General features: G+C 42.5%; 1 protein-coding gene across 7 annotated transcripts in view; it reads right to left on the bottom strand.

Annotated features, from left to right (window-relative positions):
* ESRRG (estrogen related receptor gamma) overlaps positions 1-24,013 on the bottom strand; it is an 817,641-nt gene that overhangs the window by 102,301 nt on the left and 691,327 nt on the right. For all 7 annotated transcript variants that reach the window (XM_060246714.1, XM_060246723.1, XM_060246761.1 and 4 more), the window contains one exon: positions 31-141. In XM_060246714.1, the coding sequence (XP_060102697.1) occupies positions 31-141 (111 nt within the window). The remainder of the gene's footprint in view (positions 1-30; positions 142-24,013) is intronic.

The following is a 24,013-nucleotide window of genomic DNA, read 5'->3' as shown; positions in this document are numbered from 1 at the left end:
ACACCAAGAAAACGATGACACGCTACTTACATGGCTTTTTGGCTGGCTGAACTAGCTGAGGATTCAGGTATGGGCTATTCTCTGCATCTATTCTGCGCTTATACTTCTGGCGACCACCACGTACTCTGTCTAGGCGCACCCCTAAAAGAGAGGAAAAGAAACAGAGATAGATTGTAACAAATTTGTAGGAAAATATGTAAAAAATTTTCCATCGACACTGAAAAAAATCAGAGAAAAGCCAGGGAAACCTAAGGAGGTTCATGTTCCTGTGGGGAAGCAGGAGGGAGGGGACACATTCCAAAAGCATTGAACCCAGGAAGATAATCCAGGTGGAAATGGCCAAAGTATATGATGTACTCAATTATCTATTGAGACTTTTCAAGTATAGTTGAAGCATCAGCTTATAAGGGTCACACCCTGAACACTTAAAACATTAAACTCTACAGTAGGGGGGAAATTGCTGGATCAGAACCAAGTTAAACATTTTAGAATACCAAAATTAATTTAGAGAGAAAAATAAAACAATAAAAATTGGGTTCTTTCACACAGAAGCAAAAGCTTAATAGGTTTGAAATTTTTCAATAGTGCATCAGTAGGTACAATACAAGTGAAACTAAAAAAGTCATTGAGAGATGCAAAATGTATGCCCATTAGCCCAGCACATTTCTGAAAACAGAATCCTAAGTCATCAAAAAAGATAAAAGCTATGCCTTACATTAAAGCTTTCCTGCTGTACTGCTGAATTAACAATTAGCATGGGGAAATCAGTCCCCCCCCCCCCCCTGCTCCTGATAGCTATCTGCACTCTGAAGCATATTACCAAATGTGGTATTGGAGACCTTAAAAGGTATCCAACTCTTTGCCTTCATTAACACATATGTAAAGGAATACAATTTACAGTTCTCAGGAAAAAAGCACATGCCTCATTAGTTTAGAGCAGGAAAATGAGGAGCAAGGCTAAAAGATTTGCACTATGAGTATAAGTAGGCTTTAGACTTGCACTATGAGTATAAGTGAGACTTGCACTATGAGTATAAGAAGGCTTTGGACTATGAGTATAAGAAGGACCCTCCCGCTCCATGTCATATGGTTAATTGCTCTGAAACTGGGCAATTTTCAATATGGCATACAGATCAGCTGTTCTAAAAAAAAAGTTCAAGTTGCCAGGTCCTCCCTGACCACAGGCTGAGAATGAGGTGGGTAGGGTTTCTAGGTCCAGGTTGGAAAAGTCCTGGAGATTTCAGGATAGAGCCTGGGGAGGACCTTTGTGGAGTAAAATGCCACAGAATCCACCCTTTAATGCATCCATTTTCTCCAAGAGAACTATCTCTGTAGTCTAGAGATGGACTATAACTCTGAGGGGTTCCAAGGTCCCACCATGAGGATGGCATCCTTACATTTGACCAAGGACATATTGGGATATCAAAATGGCCCATGAACTATCTGTAGTATCGACAGGAATCACTTGGCACAGCCCTTGAATGAAGGTGACCAGGCTATTGCTGCTGGCTAGCACAAGAGTAATAAGTGACAGGAGAACCTGGACTTATTGGCATTGTTTATTTTGATTTATTCATTTAGGGAAAGATTTATGGCACCTTCTCAGAGGTGTAGTCTGAACTGCTTACACTGCAGGGGATAAGCTTGGCCTATTCCTGAACTGAGCTTTTATCCCTTTGCTGAGCTCCTACAAGCTGCTGACATAAATATGCTTTTTGGATCTTGGCTGTCATTTGAAATACCTGGGGGAAATGGATAAGTAGTTAAGACTTGCTGGATGGAGTTATCCACATCATGGTTGTAGAAAATCCGTAACAGGAAACACAGCATTGATAAACATACTTTCCCATGCTTTCTAAAATGCTTGCTGTACACATGTGCTTCAAATAGTAGGAAACGTTTCCATGAGGAACTTGGAACCCTAATCTCTGCTATTTGCAAATACAAATGAGATTACATATAAAATGTGCCCCATTTTAATTGAATGTCTTCTGTCTGAAATTCTGAGAAAAGATGAATGGAAACAAATGAGTTTGGCAAGACAGTCCTGAACCTTACAATACCCAATACCTCATTATTTCTGAAAACTGTTATACATAAACTGATACTGACAAGCCTTGAAACTTTCCTTTCTATTCAGGACCCACCAAATGTCTTTATTTGAAGAATAAAAGGACATCCAATGATGGCACTTTAATCATGGACCCCTTCGCTATAATCAAAGAAAACCTGCTACTCATTCCTTTTAAAGTTGCTGTTATCCAGAGGATTCAACAACTTCAAAGTTTAAAATTTACATCCTACTGGGAAATGCTCTCAGGTAAACATAAAAAAGATTTGCAGCATCAGAGTCTTGTCCTAACTTTCACTTTTTACCACCAAAGTCTCAAAGCCATGTCAGGTTTATTTGTTTAAAGACTCCAAAAGAACTATCACAGATTTTTGCCAGCAAGAGAACTCTTTAATTGACCCTTTATGAAGACCCAGAAAGTTAGAGGAGTTCCTTAGTGGAACAGTGGTAAGTTCACCTTGGGAGGTGGTGGGCTCTCCTTCTTTGCAGGTTTCCAAACAGAAGCTAGATTTGACAGCTATTCTGATTCTGTGAACTTAGACAGAACATGAGAGGGAGGGCAGGAAATGTTGCATCAGTACTTAGTTCTCATGGCCCCTTTCTTGCACATGTAGGGATATGCCGATCACCACTTTGGGGTCAGGAAGGAATTTTCTTCAGGCCTGTTTGGTTAGGGATTCTGGAGGGAATTTTGTCATCTTCTGGGCATGAAGCAGGGATCAGTGGGGATGCAGGGGAATTAGGTGGTTGTGAATTCATTGTGCAGGGGTGGAGTAGGTAACCCTGGAGGTCCCTTCCAACTCTATGATTCTATGACTTTATACTTCCAAGCAGCTCCCACTCTTACAAATGTTTTTGCTGAGGAACATGAACATTAAACACAAATATATCCCAGCCCTGATTAGGAATGGGAACAGTCCAGAAAAAATGGTGGTCCATTTGCTTTGTGGGTTCACAGATCCCTGGACCACAAACCACCGTGTTTCATGGACAGGATCCATCTGTTTGGACGGTGATACTCAAATGGTGACTCCACCCACTTCTGGTTCACTTCCACTTGCAAAAGCTGTTTAAATTTCACATGGCCTTTGCAAAACCACATGGTGTGCTAGTGAAGGCCAAGTGGTAAGTTCACCCACTTCCAGGTGGATGAACTTGCTGCTTGGTCTTCACTCATTCACCACACATTTTGCAAAGCTGGGCAGTGTTTAAGTGAAGGCTGAGCAGTGAGTTCACCCACCAGAAGTGGGTGAAGTCACTGTTCAGCCTTTGCTCACACACTGCACTGCTTTTGCAAGCCTTGCCTCAACCCACAGACCTCTTGGGACAGTCTATGGAAGTCTGTGTCACTGGGTGCATGGATTGAGCTCATGGTCCATGAACTGGGCCTTGGTCCATGGAAAAAATTGGTTTGTGGTCTGATTCATGCCCATCCCTAGTCTTGACCACTTACTGAACTAGAGAACTATGTCAGCCCCACTGCTGTTCAAGAGGCAACCTAGGTGTGGCAAAAATGCCAGCACTGCGTTGCTGTGGCCACTTAAAGTAGCTTGAATGTAAGGATTGTACCAGCTTAGCCTTTCCAGAGGTATTAATTTGTACATACAGGGAATGTTTAAAGTGAATTCTGATGAAAGACTTCTAAATGTATAGCTTGGTTGATTGACTAAGCTGGCTTTTGTTAAGGAATAGAGGGAATGCTTATTAAATTTGCAGATGATACTAAATTGGGAATGGTTGTAAACACAGAAGAAGACAGAAACAGGATACAGGATGACCTTGACAGGCTGGAAAACTGGGCTGAAATCAATAAAATGAATTTTAACAGGGATAAATGTAAAGTTCTGCATTTAGGTAGGAAAAATCTAATGCATGGTTATAGGATGGGGGAGACTTGTCTTAGCAGTAGTATGTGTGAAAAGGATCTAGGGGTCTTAATGGATCATACGCTGAACATGAGTCAACAGTGTGATGCAGTGGCCAAAAAGGCAAATGCAATTTTGGGCTGTATCAACAGAAGTATAGTGTGATGGTATTGCTTCTGCTCTGGTAAGACCTCACCTGGAGTATTGTGTTCAGTTTTGGGCACCACATTTTAAGAAAGATATAGACAAGCTGGAACAGGTCCAGAGGAGGGCGACAAAGATGGTGAGGGGTCTGGAGACCAAGTCCTATGAGGAAAGGTTGAAGGAGCTGAGGATGTTTAGCCTGGAGAGGAGGCGGCTGAGAGGTGATGTGATCACCATCTTCAAGTACTTGAAGGGCTGTCATATAGAGGATGGTGTGGAATTGTTTTCTGTGGCCCAGAAGGTAGGACCAGAACCAATGGGTTGAAATTAAATCAAAAGAGTTTCCGCCTCAACATTAGGAAGAACTTCCTGACCGTTAGAGCGATTCATCAGTGGAACAGGCTTCCTCGGGAGGTGGTGGGCTTCCCTTCTTTGGAGGTTTTTAAAAGAGGCTAGATGGCCATCTGACAGCAATGAAGATCCTGTGAATTTAGGGGGAGGTGTTTGTGAGTTTCCTGCATTGTGCAGGGGATTCGACTAGATGACCCTAGAGGTCCCTTCCAACTCTATGATTCTAACCAGCACAACATCTATCTAAACTACCAGGAATCCACCAGATGCCATCAGGCTATTCCTAATCTAATTTTAATTTAATTTAATTTTTCGGTTTATACCCCACCCTATCCCATGAGCGGGCTCTGGGCAGCTTACAACATAAAAAAAACCTTACAGAAACATTAAACAAACCACATCCAGATTAGACAATATCATATTTACAAAATCCGTAAAATTACAGAATCACAAAATTAGCAAAATAGCATCCAACATAACTTAAGCACCTAGATGGTAAAGTGCTGATAAGATACTGATAAGGTGCTGGAGGAAGCAATGATTTCAGGAGACACCCCCTGGAGGAAGAGCTCTGTCTTACAGGCCCTGCAAAACTTGGATAAGTCCCACAGGGCCTGGATCTCCAGCGGGAGTTCATTCCACCAGGTGGGGGCCCGGACCAAAAAAGCCCTGGACCTTCTTGAAGCCAGTTGGGCGTCTTTAGGACCAGGGATCACAAGAAAATGTTGTGCAGCTGACCTTAAGGCCTGGGGGGGTGGACTCATACGGGGAGAAGCGGTCCCAGAGATACACAGGTCCCAGGCCGTAAAGGGCCTTAAAAGTAAGAGCCAACACCTTGAAATGGATCTGGTACTCCAGGGGTAGCCAGTGCAGTTCGCGCAGCACCGGATGCATCAGTGACATCTTGTAACATCTTCCATGCAATACACCTCTCAGTCTTCTGGGTCTTGTAATGAAGAGCAGGTCTCTTATTAAACTGCAACCTGACGTTAATAAATCAAGTTTTATGACCAGATCAATGCAAAGTCTGCCAAGAGCTCCAGCACCAAAGACCCTGGGAACATCTCAGAGTTAGCCCTGAAACCTATTAGCACAGAGCTTACATCAGATGATCTATGCACTGGGTATGTACCAGAAGGTGACAGGGCCACTAAAAATTAGTTGATGTTATGCTTGAAGGTCAAAAGTAGGCCTAGATTCTAGATTATATTGCCAAAGGACTCCTTGTGAAAAGAATTCAAGTGATAAGCTAGTGACAACTCAGAAGGAAAGAAGTTTAACTGTTAAATTCTAGACTATTTACTAGCAACTCACAAGAGATATGCAAAGATCGAAATAAAATTCATTATAATAATCTGACTGTGAAGTACTGATAGCATGAAAGCAGGATCTCAGTACCAACTTCAGAAATAACATGCAACTAAGCAGTATTTTAATTAAGAACCTGGAAGCAGCAGCATTTATTTCAGGATCCAGAAGATCTGAGTGGTTAATGTAAGAAAGACCATCAAAGTATCTGACCATATTGTGAAAGCTTTAGGTTTATCCTCCTGAATGACAGAAGGCAATGAGCCAGAAACGCCTGTGCTAAATGTTTACATGCTGTATGCACACACCTGCACTGCACAGTGCTTCCATTGGAGGCTAGAAATATCCATTCACTTCACCTTAGCTCCTACAAACCACATGCATCCTAAATGAGTCTGCACTGGTCCACTGCCTGGAACCTGGATACAGAGAAAAGTTCAGAGCAAAGTCAGTGGCAGAGCTTCTGCTGGAATGCAGAAGGTCTCAGACTCAATGGCTGACATCTCCAGTTAAAAGTAGGGTTGCCAAGTCCAATTCAAGAAATATCTGGGGACTTTGGGGGTGGAGCCAGGAGACTTTGGGGGTGGAGCCAGGAGACATTGGGGTGGAGCCAGGAACAAGAGTGTGACAAGCATAACTGAACTCCAAGAGAGTTCTGGCCATCACATTTAAAGGGACAGCACACCTTTTTAAATGTCTTCCTTCCATAGGAAATAATGAAGGATAAGGGCACCTTCTTTTGGGGCTCATAGAATTGGACCCCCTGGTCCAATCGTTTTGAAATTTGGGGGATACTTTGAGAAGAGGCACTAGATATTATATTGAAAATTTGGTGCCTCTACCTCAAAAAACAGCTCCCCCACAGCCCCCGAAACCTCCAGATCAATTCCCCATTATACCATATGAGAAGACGTTTCCCTCTCCCCCCTCCCCCTCCCCCCCCCCCCCCCGTTTCTGGCAAATCTGATGCAGGGGACTCTGTACTCACGAGTTGCTGCCAGCTTCTCACAGCAACACAGGCACACCAGCTGGGCACTTTATGGCATGGAATAGGAAGCCGGCAGAACTCACTCACCTCTGGAGGTGCAAAGGCACATGGTCCTTTGGGGGCGTGGCTGGGCTCCCCTCCCTTCACCGGCCAGCTGACTGGGGGCGGGAAGCAGCCTGAGAAAACGGAAGAGCTCTGGCTGCTGCGATCGGGGCTGGGTGGGAAGGGCTGCCGTTCTCCCCCTCCCCTCCCCCCGCTTTCCCTTTTATGGCCAGCGGGGGGAGGAGGCTCCAAATCGGGGGTCTCCAGGCCTAGCGGGGGATTTGGGAACCCTAGTTAAAAGGGTTAGGTAGTAGGTGAATTGACAATACTGATCTTCATGGACCAAGAGTCTGGGGCACCTTCATGTGTTCATGTGTGTTCAGGGATCTCTCACGTTGTATTGTACTTTCAGGTGCAAAGCTTTTCCCATTCCCTGGAACAAACTAGAAGCACATAAATGCAGGGCTTTTTTGTGGTGGTGCTCACTGGTAATTAGTACTAGCACTTTTGAGGAGGAAGGGACTTTTCCATGTTCTGATGGTGGAATTCGTGCAGCCTTATATATGAATACTGCCACCCTTAAGCAACCAAATAAAAAGTACTCCACAAATGAGAGCCTGATAGAGTTTAACCTAGAACCATTATGACAAAATGAAATCTCAGGGTGAAAACAGACCACCATTTATTGCATGATGCCACCGACAAAGTAGTAAGCTACAGGACGCAGATTGGTATGCGAAGGGCCCTTCGCCACCTAACCCAGACCAGTCTGCAGGAAAAGTTGGAATTTAATCTAGATAAAACCAAGGTTTTAGTTTTCACCAAACGATTCAAGGCTCATTGCTGGTTTCTAAATGGCAAACCCATTGAGCAAGTAAAAATTATTAAATACTTGGGGGTGATTTTTCATTATCAGGGAAAGCGTTTGGCACATAAGAACTATGTTGCACAATCTGCGCAAAGAACAGCTGATGCCATCTACCGTTTTTACATCTCCAAAGGGGCCAAATTCTTGCCTGCAGCTCTAAGGCTGCATACTGCAAAGACCAGGGTCCAGTTGCTCTATGGCGCTGAAATTGCCCCTTACTCAACCACCAAGCCGTTGGAGATAGTACAAACTAAACTCTTGCGCAAGCTTCTGTCTGTTCCCAGATGTGTGCCGAACACTGCCATCAGGTTGGAATCTGGCGTCCCAAGCATCGAGACGTCAATGTGGTTAAATACCCTTTGTTACTTTCTGAGGGTTCTCTCAAAGCCAGGTGGCCTTCCCCATCTGATTTTTTCCGACTCTTTTGTGGGAACTTGGGAGAAAAGGTGTCTAGATTATTTTAGACTCTGTGATCTCTCCCCTGAGTCCCTAGCAATGATGGAATTGAGGGATGCGAAAGAACTTTTGCGCCTGAGGTTGGTTGAGCTTGAACTGAGATCTGCTAGAGCTAGTCTTTCTGCGCACATTTTCTTAGGGAAGCAAGCCGAAGTACTGTCCCCAGCCAGGTATCTTTTCAACATCACTATCCCAAAATATCGGATAGCTTTCTCAAAAGCACGACTCAACGCACTTTTCTCTTCGGTGCTTTTGGGACGTTACGCTGGGTACCCATATCTGGAAAGATTGTGCCCCTGTAATTGCAATGAGGTCGAAACAACTCTCCACATCGTTTTGCGGTGCCCTAATTACAACGACTTGAGGGCAAGATTAATCTCTCCAATTCTTGGGTCCTTGGCGGGCAGGCCGGAGGATGAGCAGATTGCCTTCCTCCTGTCTGATGCTCATTCTGATGTTTCATTTAAGATTGCCCGTTTCTGTTATGTTGCTCAGTTGGAAAGGAGGGAAATTGAGAGTGTAAATCTTGCTTATGAGTTTTAACAATATGTGCAATAGTTGGTGTTAGGAATTTTGTGTAAGAGGTGATGGGTTTGTTTTTATGATTTTGTTTTTGTTTGTATTAAGCTGGTCGGATGACCGTGAATAAAGTACTACTACTACTACATATCCTTTCCAGCAGTTGTGGGGGAACTGTAATACGTATTTGATTGCTTGACTAGAAATGTCCTGATAAATTTTTAACTGGTGATTATGAATTATTTACCAGTATCCATCTTCTATTTGTCTCACTTATTAATGTTTTTCTCCCAATTGATTCCATTTTGTTGGCATGACCCATGGCTTTTTCATTCATATAGCAAATACATTAATAAAGCAGAATTCTTTAATTAAAGAGTGCTTTCAATGTAAGAAAGGGGTGATTTGATACCAGTGAGTTGTTTTCTGGTCTCATATTGTTGCTGTTGTTATATTAGCATTAAGTAGATGCTGGAGGAGGCAGTGTTGAGCTAGATGGTACAATGGTATGACTCAATATGGCATCTTCATATGTTGACATATTAAAGTACAGAATAATAAATAACCATGGAAGTGTCATGGTTCCCATGCTGACATACCATTAGAACTACAAGTCATCCAATGACAGTAATGCAAAATAATAAAATCTGAATACAAAGGAATAAATTATTGTGCATAAATTAAAGCCATTATATAATTTTAATGACATAAATGTTATTTCAATAAAATAAACAATGCCAATTGCCCACCAATTTGTTCTCAACTCAAACACTAACTATCCATGTGCCCACCAATTTGTTCTCCAGCCAGAAAAAAAAAAATCAATATCTGCTTCACCAGTCAAGAACATAAATGCAGCCAGGGAAATAAAGCAGCCATGGCCAACTGGAGCAAAAAAATCTTCATTGATCAGCTCACAGAAAAGGAGTGAAATGAAGCAGGACATAGCTCTTCCTTTGCCTGTCAATTATCCAAGTGCTTTCCGCACATTGGTCAGAGCACAGAAAGGTGGGAGCAATTTTACTTCTTACTGAGCAACTGGGAAGAATTTTTTCTTAGTCTGCACAACAAATCTGCACAACAAATCCACTTCAAATCTACACAACGAATTAGCTGAGATACCTACACAACGAATTAGCTGAGATACCTACACAAATCCAACAATTCAATATGATGCACTGCATGGTTTTCATTAGAGATGTAAGAACAGAGAATTAACTGGATGTAAGAACGACAGCCTCGCCCAAAGAAAGAAGCAGAACTAATCAGTCAGCAGAACTATTCACCGCAGTAAAGAGAAATACTGTTCCCATTATCCTTTATGTAAGACTCAGAACTCAAGTTCTACTGGATCCACAGTTAAGCATTTCAAATATGGCACTGCTTCCAACTTTCCAAATTACATGTTCTACAGTTAAACTTACTCCAAGAGGAGTAAATTTAATTGTAGAAGATGTAATTTGGAAAGTTGTAGAACATGTAATTTGGAAAGTGTCTTTCTTCCATGCATTTGCATTGATGATTTGTTCATTCACATTTCAAAACAAAGCACTTTTCAAGTCTGTACAGTTGGCAATAATGGTGCAGGTAGGATGCTAACAATGCATTGTATTGGTGGAATTACATATGCCCTAGGGTCATCATGGGCTGGTCATGCATCATTTAAAAGCAGTTACATTTTGAATATACATATTGCTTTTAGCCTTGTGCTGCTGGTGGCATTCATCATGTTGGGTTTGGGGCATGCCCTGAATTTACTGGTTTCTATGTGACACTGTGAAAGCATGTGAGAGAGACCAGCCACAAAGCTTTTCCTCCCTACTTACCCCAGCAGGATTGGGACAATCAAGAAAAAGCAATACATATATGTTATAAATGAATATATATTTCATGTTAAATTAATTGGGTAGACGCAGAGAAGGACTGCTGCAGGTAAGCAGTGTGAGAACATATGTACACAACCCAATGTATAGAAAATGTAGAACAATTATAAGTGCTCACTATAAGGCTTTTAAAAATTGTTTGAAGGCACTCAGGCCTGTATCCAGAAACTTTAGGGGGGCGGGGTGTGTGTGTGTAATGTATAAATAACTGATTGAGCTCCAGCCATCTTGTAGCTTCCCGTCTCCTATTCTTTCCTTCCTTTCCAGCAATGGCACAAAAACTAGTTGCACATTTTCTTTTATATCTCTACAATGAGAAGGGCTGAAGATTTCTTCTTTAATATCACAACTGCGAATTTGGAAATGGGGATTGCTGCTACCACATGCCACCTGTAGTTATCAGCTCAGTGGTGCTACTTAGAAATCACAGTTGACTTTCAATTTGAGCAGAAGAGTGATCATACATAACCATTCAAGACAAACCATAGTTCTCTGTTTAGATGTTTTTATTTGGCTGCCCACAGAAAGTTAATTGTAGCAATAAGTGTTCATTTTATTCAGGGCTTTTTTTTGTAGCAGGAACTCCTTTGCATATTAGACCACAAACCCCTGATGTAGCCAATCCTCCAAGAGCTTACATGGCTCTTAGTACAGGGCCTACTGTAAGCTCTTGGAGGATTGGCTTCATCAGGGGTGTGCGCCTAATATGCAAAGGAGTTCCTGCTTCAAAAAGCCCTGATTTTATTCATTTAATGTAATTTTAAAATTGGCATCCAAATCAAATCAAAACCATGTCAAGCAAATATGAAATTGTGCTCTGAGATGAAATATAAGGAAATAATTATAACTTTACAGTTCAGACCACTGAGAAGGGGGCCAACTAAACATACATACTGTTACAGTACTTTGAAACAATCCTCATCTCTAATCAAATTGTAGAATTTTTTTGTAACCTGTATTCCTACTCAACTATGAAATTACTTAAGCTTATTTAAGTTTTGTTTCTATCCACATAACACATCATGGTTATTATCAGCAAGTTGAATGGTTGGTTAACACTGACGCATAATGGAGTAACTACCTTTTCCTGGCAGGACTTCCACCCTTTTACAATACTTCATTGACAAGCAGAAGCTCATCAGGTGACGCTTTCCCCAGTACCACATCTTCATGCTGGGAAATAGGGTTGCCAGGTATTACCTGGCTCTCAGCAGGGGATGATAGCCCTCGTCCACCCTTTTACAATACTTCATTGACAAGCAGAAGCTCATCAGGTGACGCTTTCCCCAGTACCACATCTTCATGCTGGGAAATAGGGTTGCCAGGTATTACCTGGCTCTCAGCAGGGGATGATAGCCCTCGTCCCTGGGTCTTTATTCATGTGTGCAGAGCATGACTGGTGCAATGACATCACTGGGAAGTGATGTCATCACACTGGGCATGTCACATGGGAGATGTTCTATTGTTTTGGGGAAAATACTCTATGATTATCATAGAGTTTTCTCCAAAATGCTAGTGTCCCACACATGATGTGCCTGGTGTGATGATGTCACTTCCCAGTGGTGTCATTGCACTGGGCACATCAGGCATGCTGGCTGTCTTTGGGGCAGGGCTCCCTCACTGGCCAGTTCTCTGGTGGTAAGTTGGAGGTCACAAAATTGGGGGAACCCCTGCTGGGGATGAAAGAATGGGAACCCTACCTCCCCATCTAGCAGCTGTTAAGAAGAGCCCTGAGAACAAACTTGCAGCCTTTAGCAGACAAATATAGAAACCATTCTAGTTTAGCACCCTGGTGTTTCCTTTATATAGTGTTCTTTCCAATTGATATTTTCAGGTAATATTTTCTTCCAAGGGAACTGATTTCTGTCATCTGCAGATAACCTGTAATTCTGGTGGATCACCAGGTCCCACTTCGATGATGGCATCCCTAACAGAGAGCAAAGGGCTCTAATCTGACCCAAAAAGTGTAAAGGGGGATTAATAAATTACAGATCTTTTTTTTTGGGGGGGGGGGGGTGGACACAGGCAGAATGATTTACTGTGAAGTTATATCCATTACAGTGACAGCAGATGTAGATCAGACTGTATATGAGAGAACAAATTGTTCTTATTAAGATATATTAATATGTATGTAATTTTAGCCAGACTATATAGAAAAGACAACAAAAGTGAATAAATGTTGTCATGAGATACATTCTTTTTCAACACAGAGGTTCAGCTATGCTATTCAAGGCATCTTTGGAAGGACCACACTGGTGACTGAAATGGAAGAGTAACTGTCAAAAACAACAATGGCAACAATGGAAAGTTCTGTAGGCAGCACTTAGTAAATTTTAGGTAACCCCCCCCCCCCCAAAAAAATGTCAAATTAAAAAAATGGAAATGCCATTGTGCACAGAAATCCTGTATGAAGAATGAATTGCAAATACATTATTCTAACAAAAGTCTTTCTTGAAATAACAGCTGGTAGTCTCCTTTGTTCCTCTCCGTTTGTTTTGTTTGAGGGAAATCAATGAATTTTGGACTGGTACAATTTAACATAGACACAACAAATTTTTATGTATGTGTTTCCTTCTGCGCATTATGAATGCTCTGCAGGGAATAACTGAATACAAAGTCTCTGCCTAATTAAGTAGATAGACAAGACTTTACAGGATCAAATCTATAGAAGTCCCCCAACTGTGCACAAACCAATAAAAGAATACATGCATGCGGCACATTGCCCAGTAAGTACAGTTCCGTGCTGAAGAGCGCCTGGGTCTAACTGCAGGCTCATGAAGAAGGTAATTTTGTTCCCCAACTTACCCACTTGTGCCAGATTCCAGTTGTATTGGCATGGACTGAGCCAGCCCTTAATCAGCCAGTAATTGGAACCTGAAATCCTCTTTAGGAGTCCAAATATAATGTCAATATCACAGCTGCCACGGCCTGTGATCTTCACAACCAGCTCTTGGTATGGCAGGCTGCCAGTTGTATTAGCAATGCACACTTACTATCAAGAGTACAGTATGCACAGCACTCCACTCCTGTTTTCTGCAAATAACTGCTTCCATTCCTGATGGGTGTTGCTTGTTACAGGGAGGAGCTGAGGTAGCGTTTCTGCTTGCCATGAAGAAGGCCCCAGGTTCAATTCCTAATATCTTCAGTTTGAAAAGGATCAGGTGATATAAAGGACCTCCACCTGACATCCTGGAAAGCCACTGGAGTCGGAGTAGAAAGTACTGACCCTTGTGGAGCAATGATCTGATTCCGTATAAGGCAGCTTCATGTGTGTTCACATATTCATGCAAGCCAGGATATATAGTTCTATGGATTCTCATGAGGTTAAACCAGCATTACAATTGTGACTGTAACACCTGTATCACCCGGAATCATCATCTTGTATCATCAATTTAGAGAGGAACAGATACATTCCCTATGCCACCGGGTCATAATTAGGATTTTCCATTGCAGGCATCAACATGTCACAAAACTGAAATAACTAATAATATTATTTTGATAAGCATTGATTTGCTGAACAGGCAGGATCATAGCCTTCATATCCATAAACAAAAGTCCATATTTATATGTGGGACTGGCTTAATACAGGACATCATGGTTAAAATAAGAATATGGCCCTTCCATAACCCAAAGCTTTGCTTGTGTTAGAAAATTGCTTGATCTCACAGGAAAAAAATGGACTTCTTTGTCCTTCATTACAACACTCACGATACTGTTCCATTTGACTGTAAAAAAGAACCAGATCCCTACAGGATACTTCCACCCTTAAATGGGCTGAGAGGTATGGAAGTAAGCACATGTTCTACCCTAATGTTATTGGGGGAATGTGACAATGGTATGAATATTGACAATATCTGAAACAGAAAGAGACGACCATACTCATTACAGTAGAAGAACGGAGCTAGCAGCTGCAGAACAAGCCTGCAACCATCTTATGTCTAGCAAAATTATATGTCACTTACAAGCAACATCAGTATATTTTCCGGGGGAGAAACAATCAGGCACATGTTTACTGGAGAAAATAAGAGCAGACGGCAATAAGGATGGATCTGTTGAGGAAGACCCTGGGGTTGGAATGCTAGCTCTCTATTAATCTATGATCTCAGGCTCCTTAACGTTTTTAGTATTTTCTGATATCATTTCTCAGGGTTTTACTTCTTTAAAGATGTAAGAGAGTTATCTGACCCTTATTTAGGCACATGTGTTTCTGGAACATTTCTACTGGTTTCTTTTTGTATTAGTGTGTGAAAAATGCAGATTAATTTTGGTATTAGTGTGTGAAAAATGCAGATTAATTTTAATCATCACTGTGTACAACTAATTCTCTTATCTCGTCTACCAATCCCATTTCTCCACCAAGTAATCAAAATACACCTAATTTGCTCTGAAAACAGCCACTAGTTTTTAGGGCCAGAAAATACCTGATTTTTTGGGGGCGGGTGAGGTGGAGCCTGGAAATGGTAGGGTTTGGGGAGGGACATCAGTAGACTACAAAAGCAGCCATTTTCTCCAGGGAAATTGATCTTGATATCCTCGACCAATTACAATAGTTTGAGGTCTCCAGGTGGCAACCCTACCAGTTTCTAAAGAGAATTAGGTTGGATGAGGGTGGCAAATCTGAGCAAAGAACAAGGGTTTGGGGTCAAAGAGAGTCACAAAGTTTGTGTTTCTGGAAGCCAGTAGCAGTGTTTTAAAAACTGGCACTAAGAAATTTTGATTCAATAATTTTGGTTCAAGTAAAAAAACTTTTTTTCTCACCTAGAGAGGCATGAAAATTTAAATGTGTGCTTATGGGAGAACACTGAAATATTCATTTTAATTTTCCAGAATTTTATTCCATTTTGCAGTCTGATGCACAGACCTAGCAGGGGTCCCCAGCCCTTTTTGTCCCTGTGGGCACCTCTGGAATTCTGACATAGGGTTGTGGACACAACCACAAAATTACTATTGTGGAAGGTGAGACCACACACACACAGAGGGGAAGAATCTGAAGTGCAGAGGACAAGAGTGATTTATTTTAAAAGTACACTGGGAAAAAGAAGTGAGCAAGAATAAGACTGTCACTGTAGTAGCTGCTGCCATTGAAACAATGCTATTTTAATCTGCATGGCCAGTGGTCAATCAGAAGCCCTACAGGAGTCCTACCCAGCCTCACCCACTTTCTAAAACACTTGACAGAAGCCATGGCACCTACAGACATTATGTTAGAGTTCCTTGAGCTAGCCATACACTCAGATAAGTAGTTTTTCACATACTAACTTCTGGCTGACTGTGAAAAGCACCAACGGGTTTTACATATAGCATTCCACAGTCTGATCAGTTATGGGAAGTCCAGAAACATATAGATGCCTATTAAAATCAACCTAATATAATGTTAATACATTGCTACCTCAGAATTAGTCACTAGATCTGAACGTACTGGCAAGGTTTCCAGTACGTTCATATCTAGAGTCTTCCTGAAATGATAATTGACTAGGGAAAAGGCCCATTGTGGAGAAAAATACAATAGGCTCTAGAAAGAGGTTTTGCATGGATGCCCCCCTTGCTGTCTTTCCACCCACCCACCAAGTAAAGGTATTCACTCCCCCCACCTTAAGGGGAGCTGATCTCTGCCATCTGAAGAGCAGTTGTAATTCTGAGTGATCTCCAGTCCTCATCTGGAGATTGGCAACAGTGGTTCCCCAGGAGGAAATGGTTGGTATTGAGGGTGGAGTGTATGGCATTGTATCAGCATGAGGTCCCACCCCTCTTCATACCTCACCCTCTCCTGGTTCCACCCCTTAAATCTCCAGGAATTGGCAACCCTATCTCCTACCCTTTATCTTACCTCTGACTTCAGCTTTCCATCACCTCCCCCCTCCTGCACAGAATCTCCAGGAATTTCTCACCAACCTGGAACTGGCAGGACTGAGTTGTCTCTCAGAGGTCTTTAGTAATACCTTTCAGACCAACAGTCTCTCTCTGATAATGTTGTTGGTCTTAAGCACAGGACTTCAATCTCGCTCTCTCTGTCTTGCTTTCCCTCCCTTTCTGTATTTGGTCTGCTGCCAGGGGACACCATTACTCCCCCTATATCTGGCTGTTTCCCTTCCAGAGGAGCTCTCAGTCAATCAAGGGAAGGCTTTCTCTGGCTCTTTCCCTCCTCCTCTCTCAGCCAATTGAGGTAAAGGCTTTTTCTGGCTATTTCCCTCCTCTTTCCTCCCTCAACTAATCAAGAGAAGGGTTTCTTTCTCTCCTCTACAAAGCAATGTGACAGGTGGCTCAGCCAACGGGAGAGTAGGGAGGGCCAGCAACTGCCAGAACCAAAGTTGTCTGCCTTTTACTGAAAGAATCAGCTTGCTGACAGAATCAGCAACACCCACTCAGGCGGGAAAGAGGAGTGGATTCAACTAATGGCATGCAAGTGCTCTTGATTTATGGTTTGACGGGCCAAAGGTTGATGAAGCGCAGTTCCAACCAATGAGGGAGCTTTGTTTTGCCAAGACGAAACAGTTTATATATGTATATATAGAATCTCCAGAATACAGAAGTGAGGTCCTCTGGAGAAAATGGCAGCTTTGGAGGGTGAATTCTATGGCATTATACCCTAATGATGTCCCTCCTCAGGCTCCAAATCTCTAGGAATTTCTCAACCTGATTCTGGAAACCCCAACTCAGGGATTGTTTTATACTTGGATCAAAAAGATATTTTGTACTAGGGTTGCTAGGTCCAACTCAGGAAATATCTGGGGACTTTGGGGGTGGAGCTGAGAGCAAGGTTGTCACAAGCTCTGCTCACGACCTGAGTTCGATCCTGGTGGAAGCTGGGTTTTCAAGTAGCTGGCTCCAGGTTGACTCAGCCTTCCATTCTTCCAAGGTCAGTAAAATGAGTACCCAGCTTGCTGGAGGGAAAGTGTAGATGACTGGGGAAGGAATGGCAAACCACCCCGTAAAAAATCTGCCGTGAAAACATTGTGAAAGCAACATCACCCCAGAGTCGGAAACGACTGGTGCTTTCATGGGGGACCTTTCCTTTTCCTTTTTTATTGGAAATAATGGAGGCACCTTCTTTTGGGGCTCATAGAATTAAACTGCCTCGTCCAATCTTTGATGCTATGCTGAAAATCTGGTGCCTCTACCTCAAAAAACAGCCCCTCCCAAGAACCCCATAGATTGATTCTCCATTATACCCTATGGGGAACCAGTCTCTATACGATATAATGAAGTGTCTAATGGACATTCAGTCCCCCCACCCCACACAAACACTTCCTGATAACCCTGAAGCAGGGAGAGGGCCTCCAAACCAGGAGGTCCTCTGCCCCCAACTGGGGACTGGCAACCCTACTCGGTACTTTTTAAAAACCCCATGAACTATACCACCATGTGACTTGAAAGCTGATATGTGTGATTTACTGAAATTGTGGGATATATATTTCCAATGTTTTCATCAAAAAGTTTTTTTATAACCTCTTATAGCCATGAAGTTCATTGGTTGGTGTATAAGATACCCAGTCTCATAGCACCAATTTACCTCCCAAATGTCAGGAAAAACCAGTAACATAAGAACATAAGAGAAGCCATGTTGGATCAGGCCAACGGCCCATCCAGTCCAACACTCTGTATCACACAGTGGCCAATAATAATATATATATACACACACACACACACACACATACATACATATACACACTGTGGATAACAGCCACTGATAGACCTCTGCTCCATATTTTTATCTAACCCCCTCTTGAAGCTGGCTATGCCTGTAGCTGCCACCACCTCCACATGTTAATCACCCTTTGGGTGAAGAAGTACCTCCTTTTATCCGTTCTAACCCGACTGCTCAGCAATTTCATTGAATGCCCACGAGTTCTTGTATTGTGAGAAAGGGAGAAAAGTACTTCTTTCTCTACCTTCTCCATCCCATGCATAATCTTGTAAACCTCTATCAAGTCACTCCTCAGTCAACATTTCTCCAAGCTGAAGAGCCCCAAGCGTTTTAACCTTTCTTCATAGGGAAAGTGTTTCAAGCCTGTAATCATTCTAGTTGCCCTTTTCTGCACTTTTCCAATGCTGTAATATCCTTTTTGAGGTGCGGTGACCAGAATTGCATACAGTATTCCAAATGAGACCGCACCATCGATTTATACAGGGGCACTATGATACTGGCTGATTTGTTTTCAATTCCCTTCCTAATAATACCCAGCATGGTGTTGGCCTTTTTTATTGCAATAGCACAATGTCTTGACATTTTCAGTGAGTTATCTACCACGACCCCAAGATCTCTCTCTTGGTCAGTCTCTGCCAGTTCACACCCCATCAACTTGTATTTGTAGCTGGGATTCTTGGCCGCAATGTGCATTACTTTGCACTTGGCCACACTGAACCTCATCTGCCACGTTGACGCCCACTCACCCAGCCTCAATAGATCCCTTTGGAGTTCCTCACAATCCTCTCTGGTTCTTACCACCCTGAACAATTTAGTGTCATCCGCAAACTTGGCCACGTCACTGCTTACTCTCAACTCCAAATCATTTATGAACAAGTTAAAGAGCATGGGACCCAGTACTGAGCCCTGCGGCACCCCACTGCTTACTGTCCTCCACTGCGAAGACTGCCCATTTATACTCACTCTCTGCTTCCTATTAATTAGCCAGTTTTTGATCCACAAGAGGACCTGTCCTTTTATTCCATGACTCTACAATACCACAGAGTCATAGAAGTTAGTTTTCAGATTTGTGGAATAGCTTGCTTCAAGGGAAAAACAAAAAGGCCTCACTAGGCAGTATGGGGAAAAGGCAAAAAAACCCATTCGTGCTACAAAAGATGGTAGGCATTCACTGAATTAATAATCCTTAGGTGTTTTGCATTAGCTTCATCAGGGCCTCTATTAAAGTCATCTATTGCCTTGTTTGCCTTTCACCCCTTGTTTCATGGGACATAAAGTATCTTGTTGACCCAAAAGTCACAGAATGTTTATTTGGGGCAACCTTCACAGTACATGCAGACCCAGTGACTCCCACTCCAGCTTCCTAAATTCAAGATCCATACCATCTGTTTTTCAATGATCAGGAGTCAGCTACAGGTAAACTAAGGTCATGCTGGCAACAGTTCAACTTAATATTGTAAGATGACAGTTTGATATTAAAGGCAGATCAATATACTGAAGAGTATCTGTAGCCCTGCCAAATAAGCTGCAATGGCAATGAACAGCTTTTTGGAAAGAAAGCAGGAGACTGGATTTAGCTTCCCCTCCACCCCTACCTCAGAAACAACTGGCCAGTGCAGTAGCAGCTTATTTCACCAAGCTGTGCATGCAGACTAATAAACCAGTATTGTTTATAGTTAATATAGTCTGTTATATGCACAATGTATTTAGATCATCCAAGATACTCTCTAGAGACATGTAGTTCCTCGTAGCATATGTTTGTATTTAATGCAATGAAATCCACAATCCACAAAAAAGCATACTTAGTGTAAACCTTCTCAAAATTCCAAACAATTCCCCTCTGAAACAATTAGCTAAGCTGAATAAGCGAGGAGAGCCAAAAGTACTTGAACAATGCTTATAACAAGCAATGCATGAATGTATCTAATCTAGGTCCTGCCATGGCACAACATTTCAGAAAGGAGCATGCAATATAGCTGAAGTCTAAAGGGAGATGGGAAATAATGTCCCTATTGGTGTTAAGTATGTTTCATTGTACTTCACAGAAAAAGCAGAGATTTGCAAGTGATAGCCAAGCTCTATAATAGTTTGAAGACTTTAGCCTTTCAAAGGTGAGCAGAGTGCAAAACTGTTTGGACTTCATGGTAATTTCAAAGCAACTTTTCTCACCCAGCTCAAGACTATGCTTCACTGAACCCAGCCAGGCATAGTATGTTAATGTAAATACAAGAATGCCATTGATACACTTACTGCAGCAGCCATTTCTCTGCTTCTTCTTCTGGAAGAAGTCTTAAGGAATTACTGCATCCTTTACTAAAAGATAGGCTTCCCAATCCCCAGGTCCCAGTAGGGGATCCCCCGGTTTTACAGGTTTCCCCCCCCCCCAGCCAGCTGGCCGGTGGGAGAAGCCCCACCCCCCACAGCCACCATGCAGCTCTAGATCTTGGGGCAGATTTAGAAACCTGCAAACAGGTCCGTTTCACAATGTGTGTGTGTCTGTGTGCCTTTAAAGTTGAGCAGGAAGTACTTTATGGGAACACAGTCCCCTGGCTTGTTTTGCTTTCATTTCAGAGCAACTGTGTCTGTGTATGTTTGTGAGAGAGAGGGGGGGGAGCAGCATAGCCCCTGTTCTTTTCAGATGTCGCTGTTGAGGAACCAGACTCAGTAAGTGTGTGAGTGTGAGAGAGAGAAGGCTGCCAATTCCCAGGTTTGGAGGCCCTCTCCCCCTACTTTAGGGTCATCAGAAGGCGGCAAGGGGGGGGGGGAGGGAAATGTCTACTGGGCAATTATTCCCTATGGAGAATGATTCCCATAGGGAATATTGGGGAATTGATCCATGGGTATCAGGGGCTCGGGGGGGGGGCTGTTTTTTGAGGTAGAGGCACCAAATTTTCAGCATAGCATCTAGTGCCTTTTCCAAAATACCCCCCAAGTTTCAAAACAATTGGACCAGGGGGTCCAGTTCTAGAAGCCCCCAAAGAAGGTGCCCCTATCCTTCATTATTTCCTATGGAAGGAAGGTATTTAAAAAGGTATGCTGTCCCTTTAAATGTGATGGCCAGAACTCCCTTGGAGTACAATTATGCTTGTCACACGCTTGCTCATGGCTCTGCCCCAATGTCTCCTGGTTCCACCCCCAAAGTCCCCAGATATTTCTTGAATTGAACTTGCAACCCTACTAAAAGAAGATGAGCTAGACATAAAATCATAGAAGGCAGAAAGAGAATATGGTTAAGATTTGGGGAGGTGAGGAACTAAGGGTTGGCAAAGCTGGAAGAGGTGCAAGGATAGAAAAAGATCAGAATTTCTAGGTCTGCTCCAAAAGTAGTTTGCCAGAACTACATGTTCAGAAGTATTTATTAAATAAACAGAAGATAGGTTTCTATCCGCAAGATTTCATAAACCCCAAATCCCACTATACTTCAAAAATGAGATCTAGAGTCTAAGAATCTGAGCACTTAGTTCTACCAGTGAATGTACAAGAATTCACAGAACAGGCTGTGTACCTGTAATGATGATTTGTTTAATCCCCCCCAAGGAATTGGGGTATTTTTGACTCTGGAGTCATGGGTAAAAATTGGTTTACCCATTTAAAGCTTTCTACAGTCACCAACCCCGTTATGCCTTTCCCTCAATAGGGCTGGCCCTGCCATTAGGCAAACTAAGCAACTGACTAGGGTGCCATCCCTCTTGGGGGTACTGAATTGGGCACCTCTCACATGACTCGGTGACATCAGTGCAGGAAGGGGCGACAAAATTTAGCCTTTCCTAGGGTGCCAGACAGTCTAGGGCTGGCCCTTCTCCTCAGTGAACTGCAGTGCACTGACATTCCTTTCTTCCCTCCCCACTACCTTTTTTTTAAAAAAAATTTTGAGTTTCATCAAAGGGAAAATGGGGTCAATCTGGCCCCAATAGACTTGACTTGAAAATGAAAGCACTATGCATAATCTAGTGGGGTTCTAGCGATCCAAAAATATTGAAAAAAAAATATTATTTGAGCACTGTTCTCATGTTTAAATAGATGGACAAACACCTATTAACATCATTTTTTAGAAAGGTGGAGCAAACAGTGAAAACAAAATCTTTTCTCATAATTTATATCTATAGACCTTGTTTTGCTTTGAGGATTTAGAACAATTTTTGGAATTGCAGGTTGCAATGACCCCAAGGAAAAGCAATCTTTGCAACATGAATTGTTGAGTATATAGGAGGAGGAGGTAAAAGCCCTGTGTTTGTGCTATGTCAAAGCTTCCCTCATGCCCACAGCCTTACAGAAAAACTCAAATTACACCACACTGCACTTTTGGAAATGGGGTCATTCCATACCCCATTGCACGACAAGCCAGGACAAGTTTGAAGGCATCCTATGAACATCACATTTTCCAGACTTGAAGGAGCCATAAAGCCTGGAACTCTAGATGACCCCTGTCCCCCTGCTTTCTGAACTAATGGCTTCCCTTTGTCTTCCTGGCCACCTGTTTTCTGGGCTAATTGGTTCCCTTTTGTCCTTCAAATTTTGCAATTATTTTATTAAAATTATTTTAGCACTATTCCCATGTTTAAATAGATGGACCAACACCCATTATCGCCATTTTATTCCTCAGAGTGATCTTTTCAACTTTATTTATTTATTTCAACTTTCTTTTGTCCTGCATTTTTGAAGAAAGTTATTTTGAGGCCTGATTTTTTTCTCTTAGTAGATAATGCCATGACTGAGAGAGTTATCAGGTTTTCATTTTGCTGTAATGTGCAGTTACTTTAACCCCTATGCTAAAGTAGTATACCTGGTTTTTTTAAAAAAACCTTGGGAGGGCTAAGATATTTATACCTCTCATTTGCAATAAAATATTTCTGAGGTGGCTTCCAATTATAGCCCTAAAACTGTAGGCATTGATATTAACATATGCTGTAAAAAGTTTACTTATATAACCAACTAAGTCCCACATTTAGAAACATTCTCATCCTAGCCTGGATAGCCCAGGTTAGCCTGATCTCACCAGATCTTGGAAGTTAAGCAAGGTTGGGCCTAGTTAGCATTTAGATGGGAGATCTCCAAGGAATACCAAGGTTGTGACCCTGAGGGAGACAATGGCAAACTACCTCTGAAGTCTCCTGCCTTGAAAAACTGTAACTTAGAATCATGGAATTGGAAGGGACATCCAGGATCATCTAGTACAACCCCCTGCACAATGCAGGAAATCCACAAATACTTCCCCACACACACACCCCAGAGACTACTGCTCCATGCCGAGAAGATGGCAAACAACCTCCAGGATCCCTGGCCAAACTGGCCTGGAGAAAACTGTTTCCTGACTACAAGTTGGTGATCAACATTTCCCTGGATGTGTAAGAAAGACTTGAGAACAAAGCACTGATGCAACCTTTCCTGCCATCCCTCTTACATTTTGCCTAAGTTCACAGAATTAGCATCTCTGTCAGATGGTCATCTAGCCGCTGTTTAAAAACCTCCAAAGAAGGAGAACCCACCACTTCCTGAGGAAGCCTGTTCCTGAGAGTCAGTTTGGTGTAGTGGTTAAGTGTGTGGACTCTTACCTGGGAGAACCAGGTTTGATTCCCCACTCCTCCACTTATAGCTGCTGGAATGGCCGTGGGTTAGCCATAGCTATTGCAGGAGTTGTCCTTGAAAGGGCAGCTGCTGTGAGAGCCCTCTCAGCCCCACCCACCTCACAGGGTGTCTGTTGTGTGTGTGTGGGGGGAAGGTATAGGAGATTGTAAGCTGCGCTAAGTCTCAGAGAGAAGGGCGGGGTATAAATCTGCAGTCTTCTTCTTCCACTGAGGAACCACTCTAGCTGTCAGAAAGTTCTTCCTAATGTTTAGTCTAAATCTCTTCTGATTTAATTTCAATCAGTTGGT

This window comes from Heteronotia binoei, chromosome 1, assembly GCF_032191835.1.
Source record: "Heteronotia binoei isolate CCM8104 ecotype False Entrance Well chromosome 1, APGP_CSIRO_Hbin_v1, whole genome shotgun sequence".
Classification (NCBI taxonomy): Eukaryota; Metazoa; Chordata; class Lepidosauria; order Squamata; family Gekkonidae; genus Heteronotia; species Heteronotia binoei.
The sequence above is the reverse complement of the archived record's forward strand: the minus strand, read 5'-3'. Positions and strand labels throughout refer to the sequence as shown.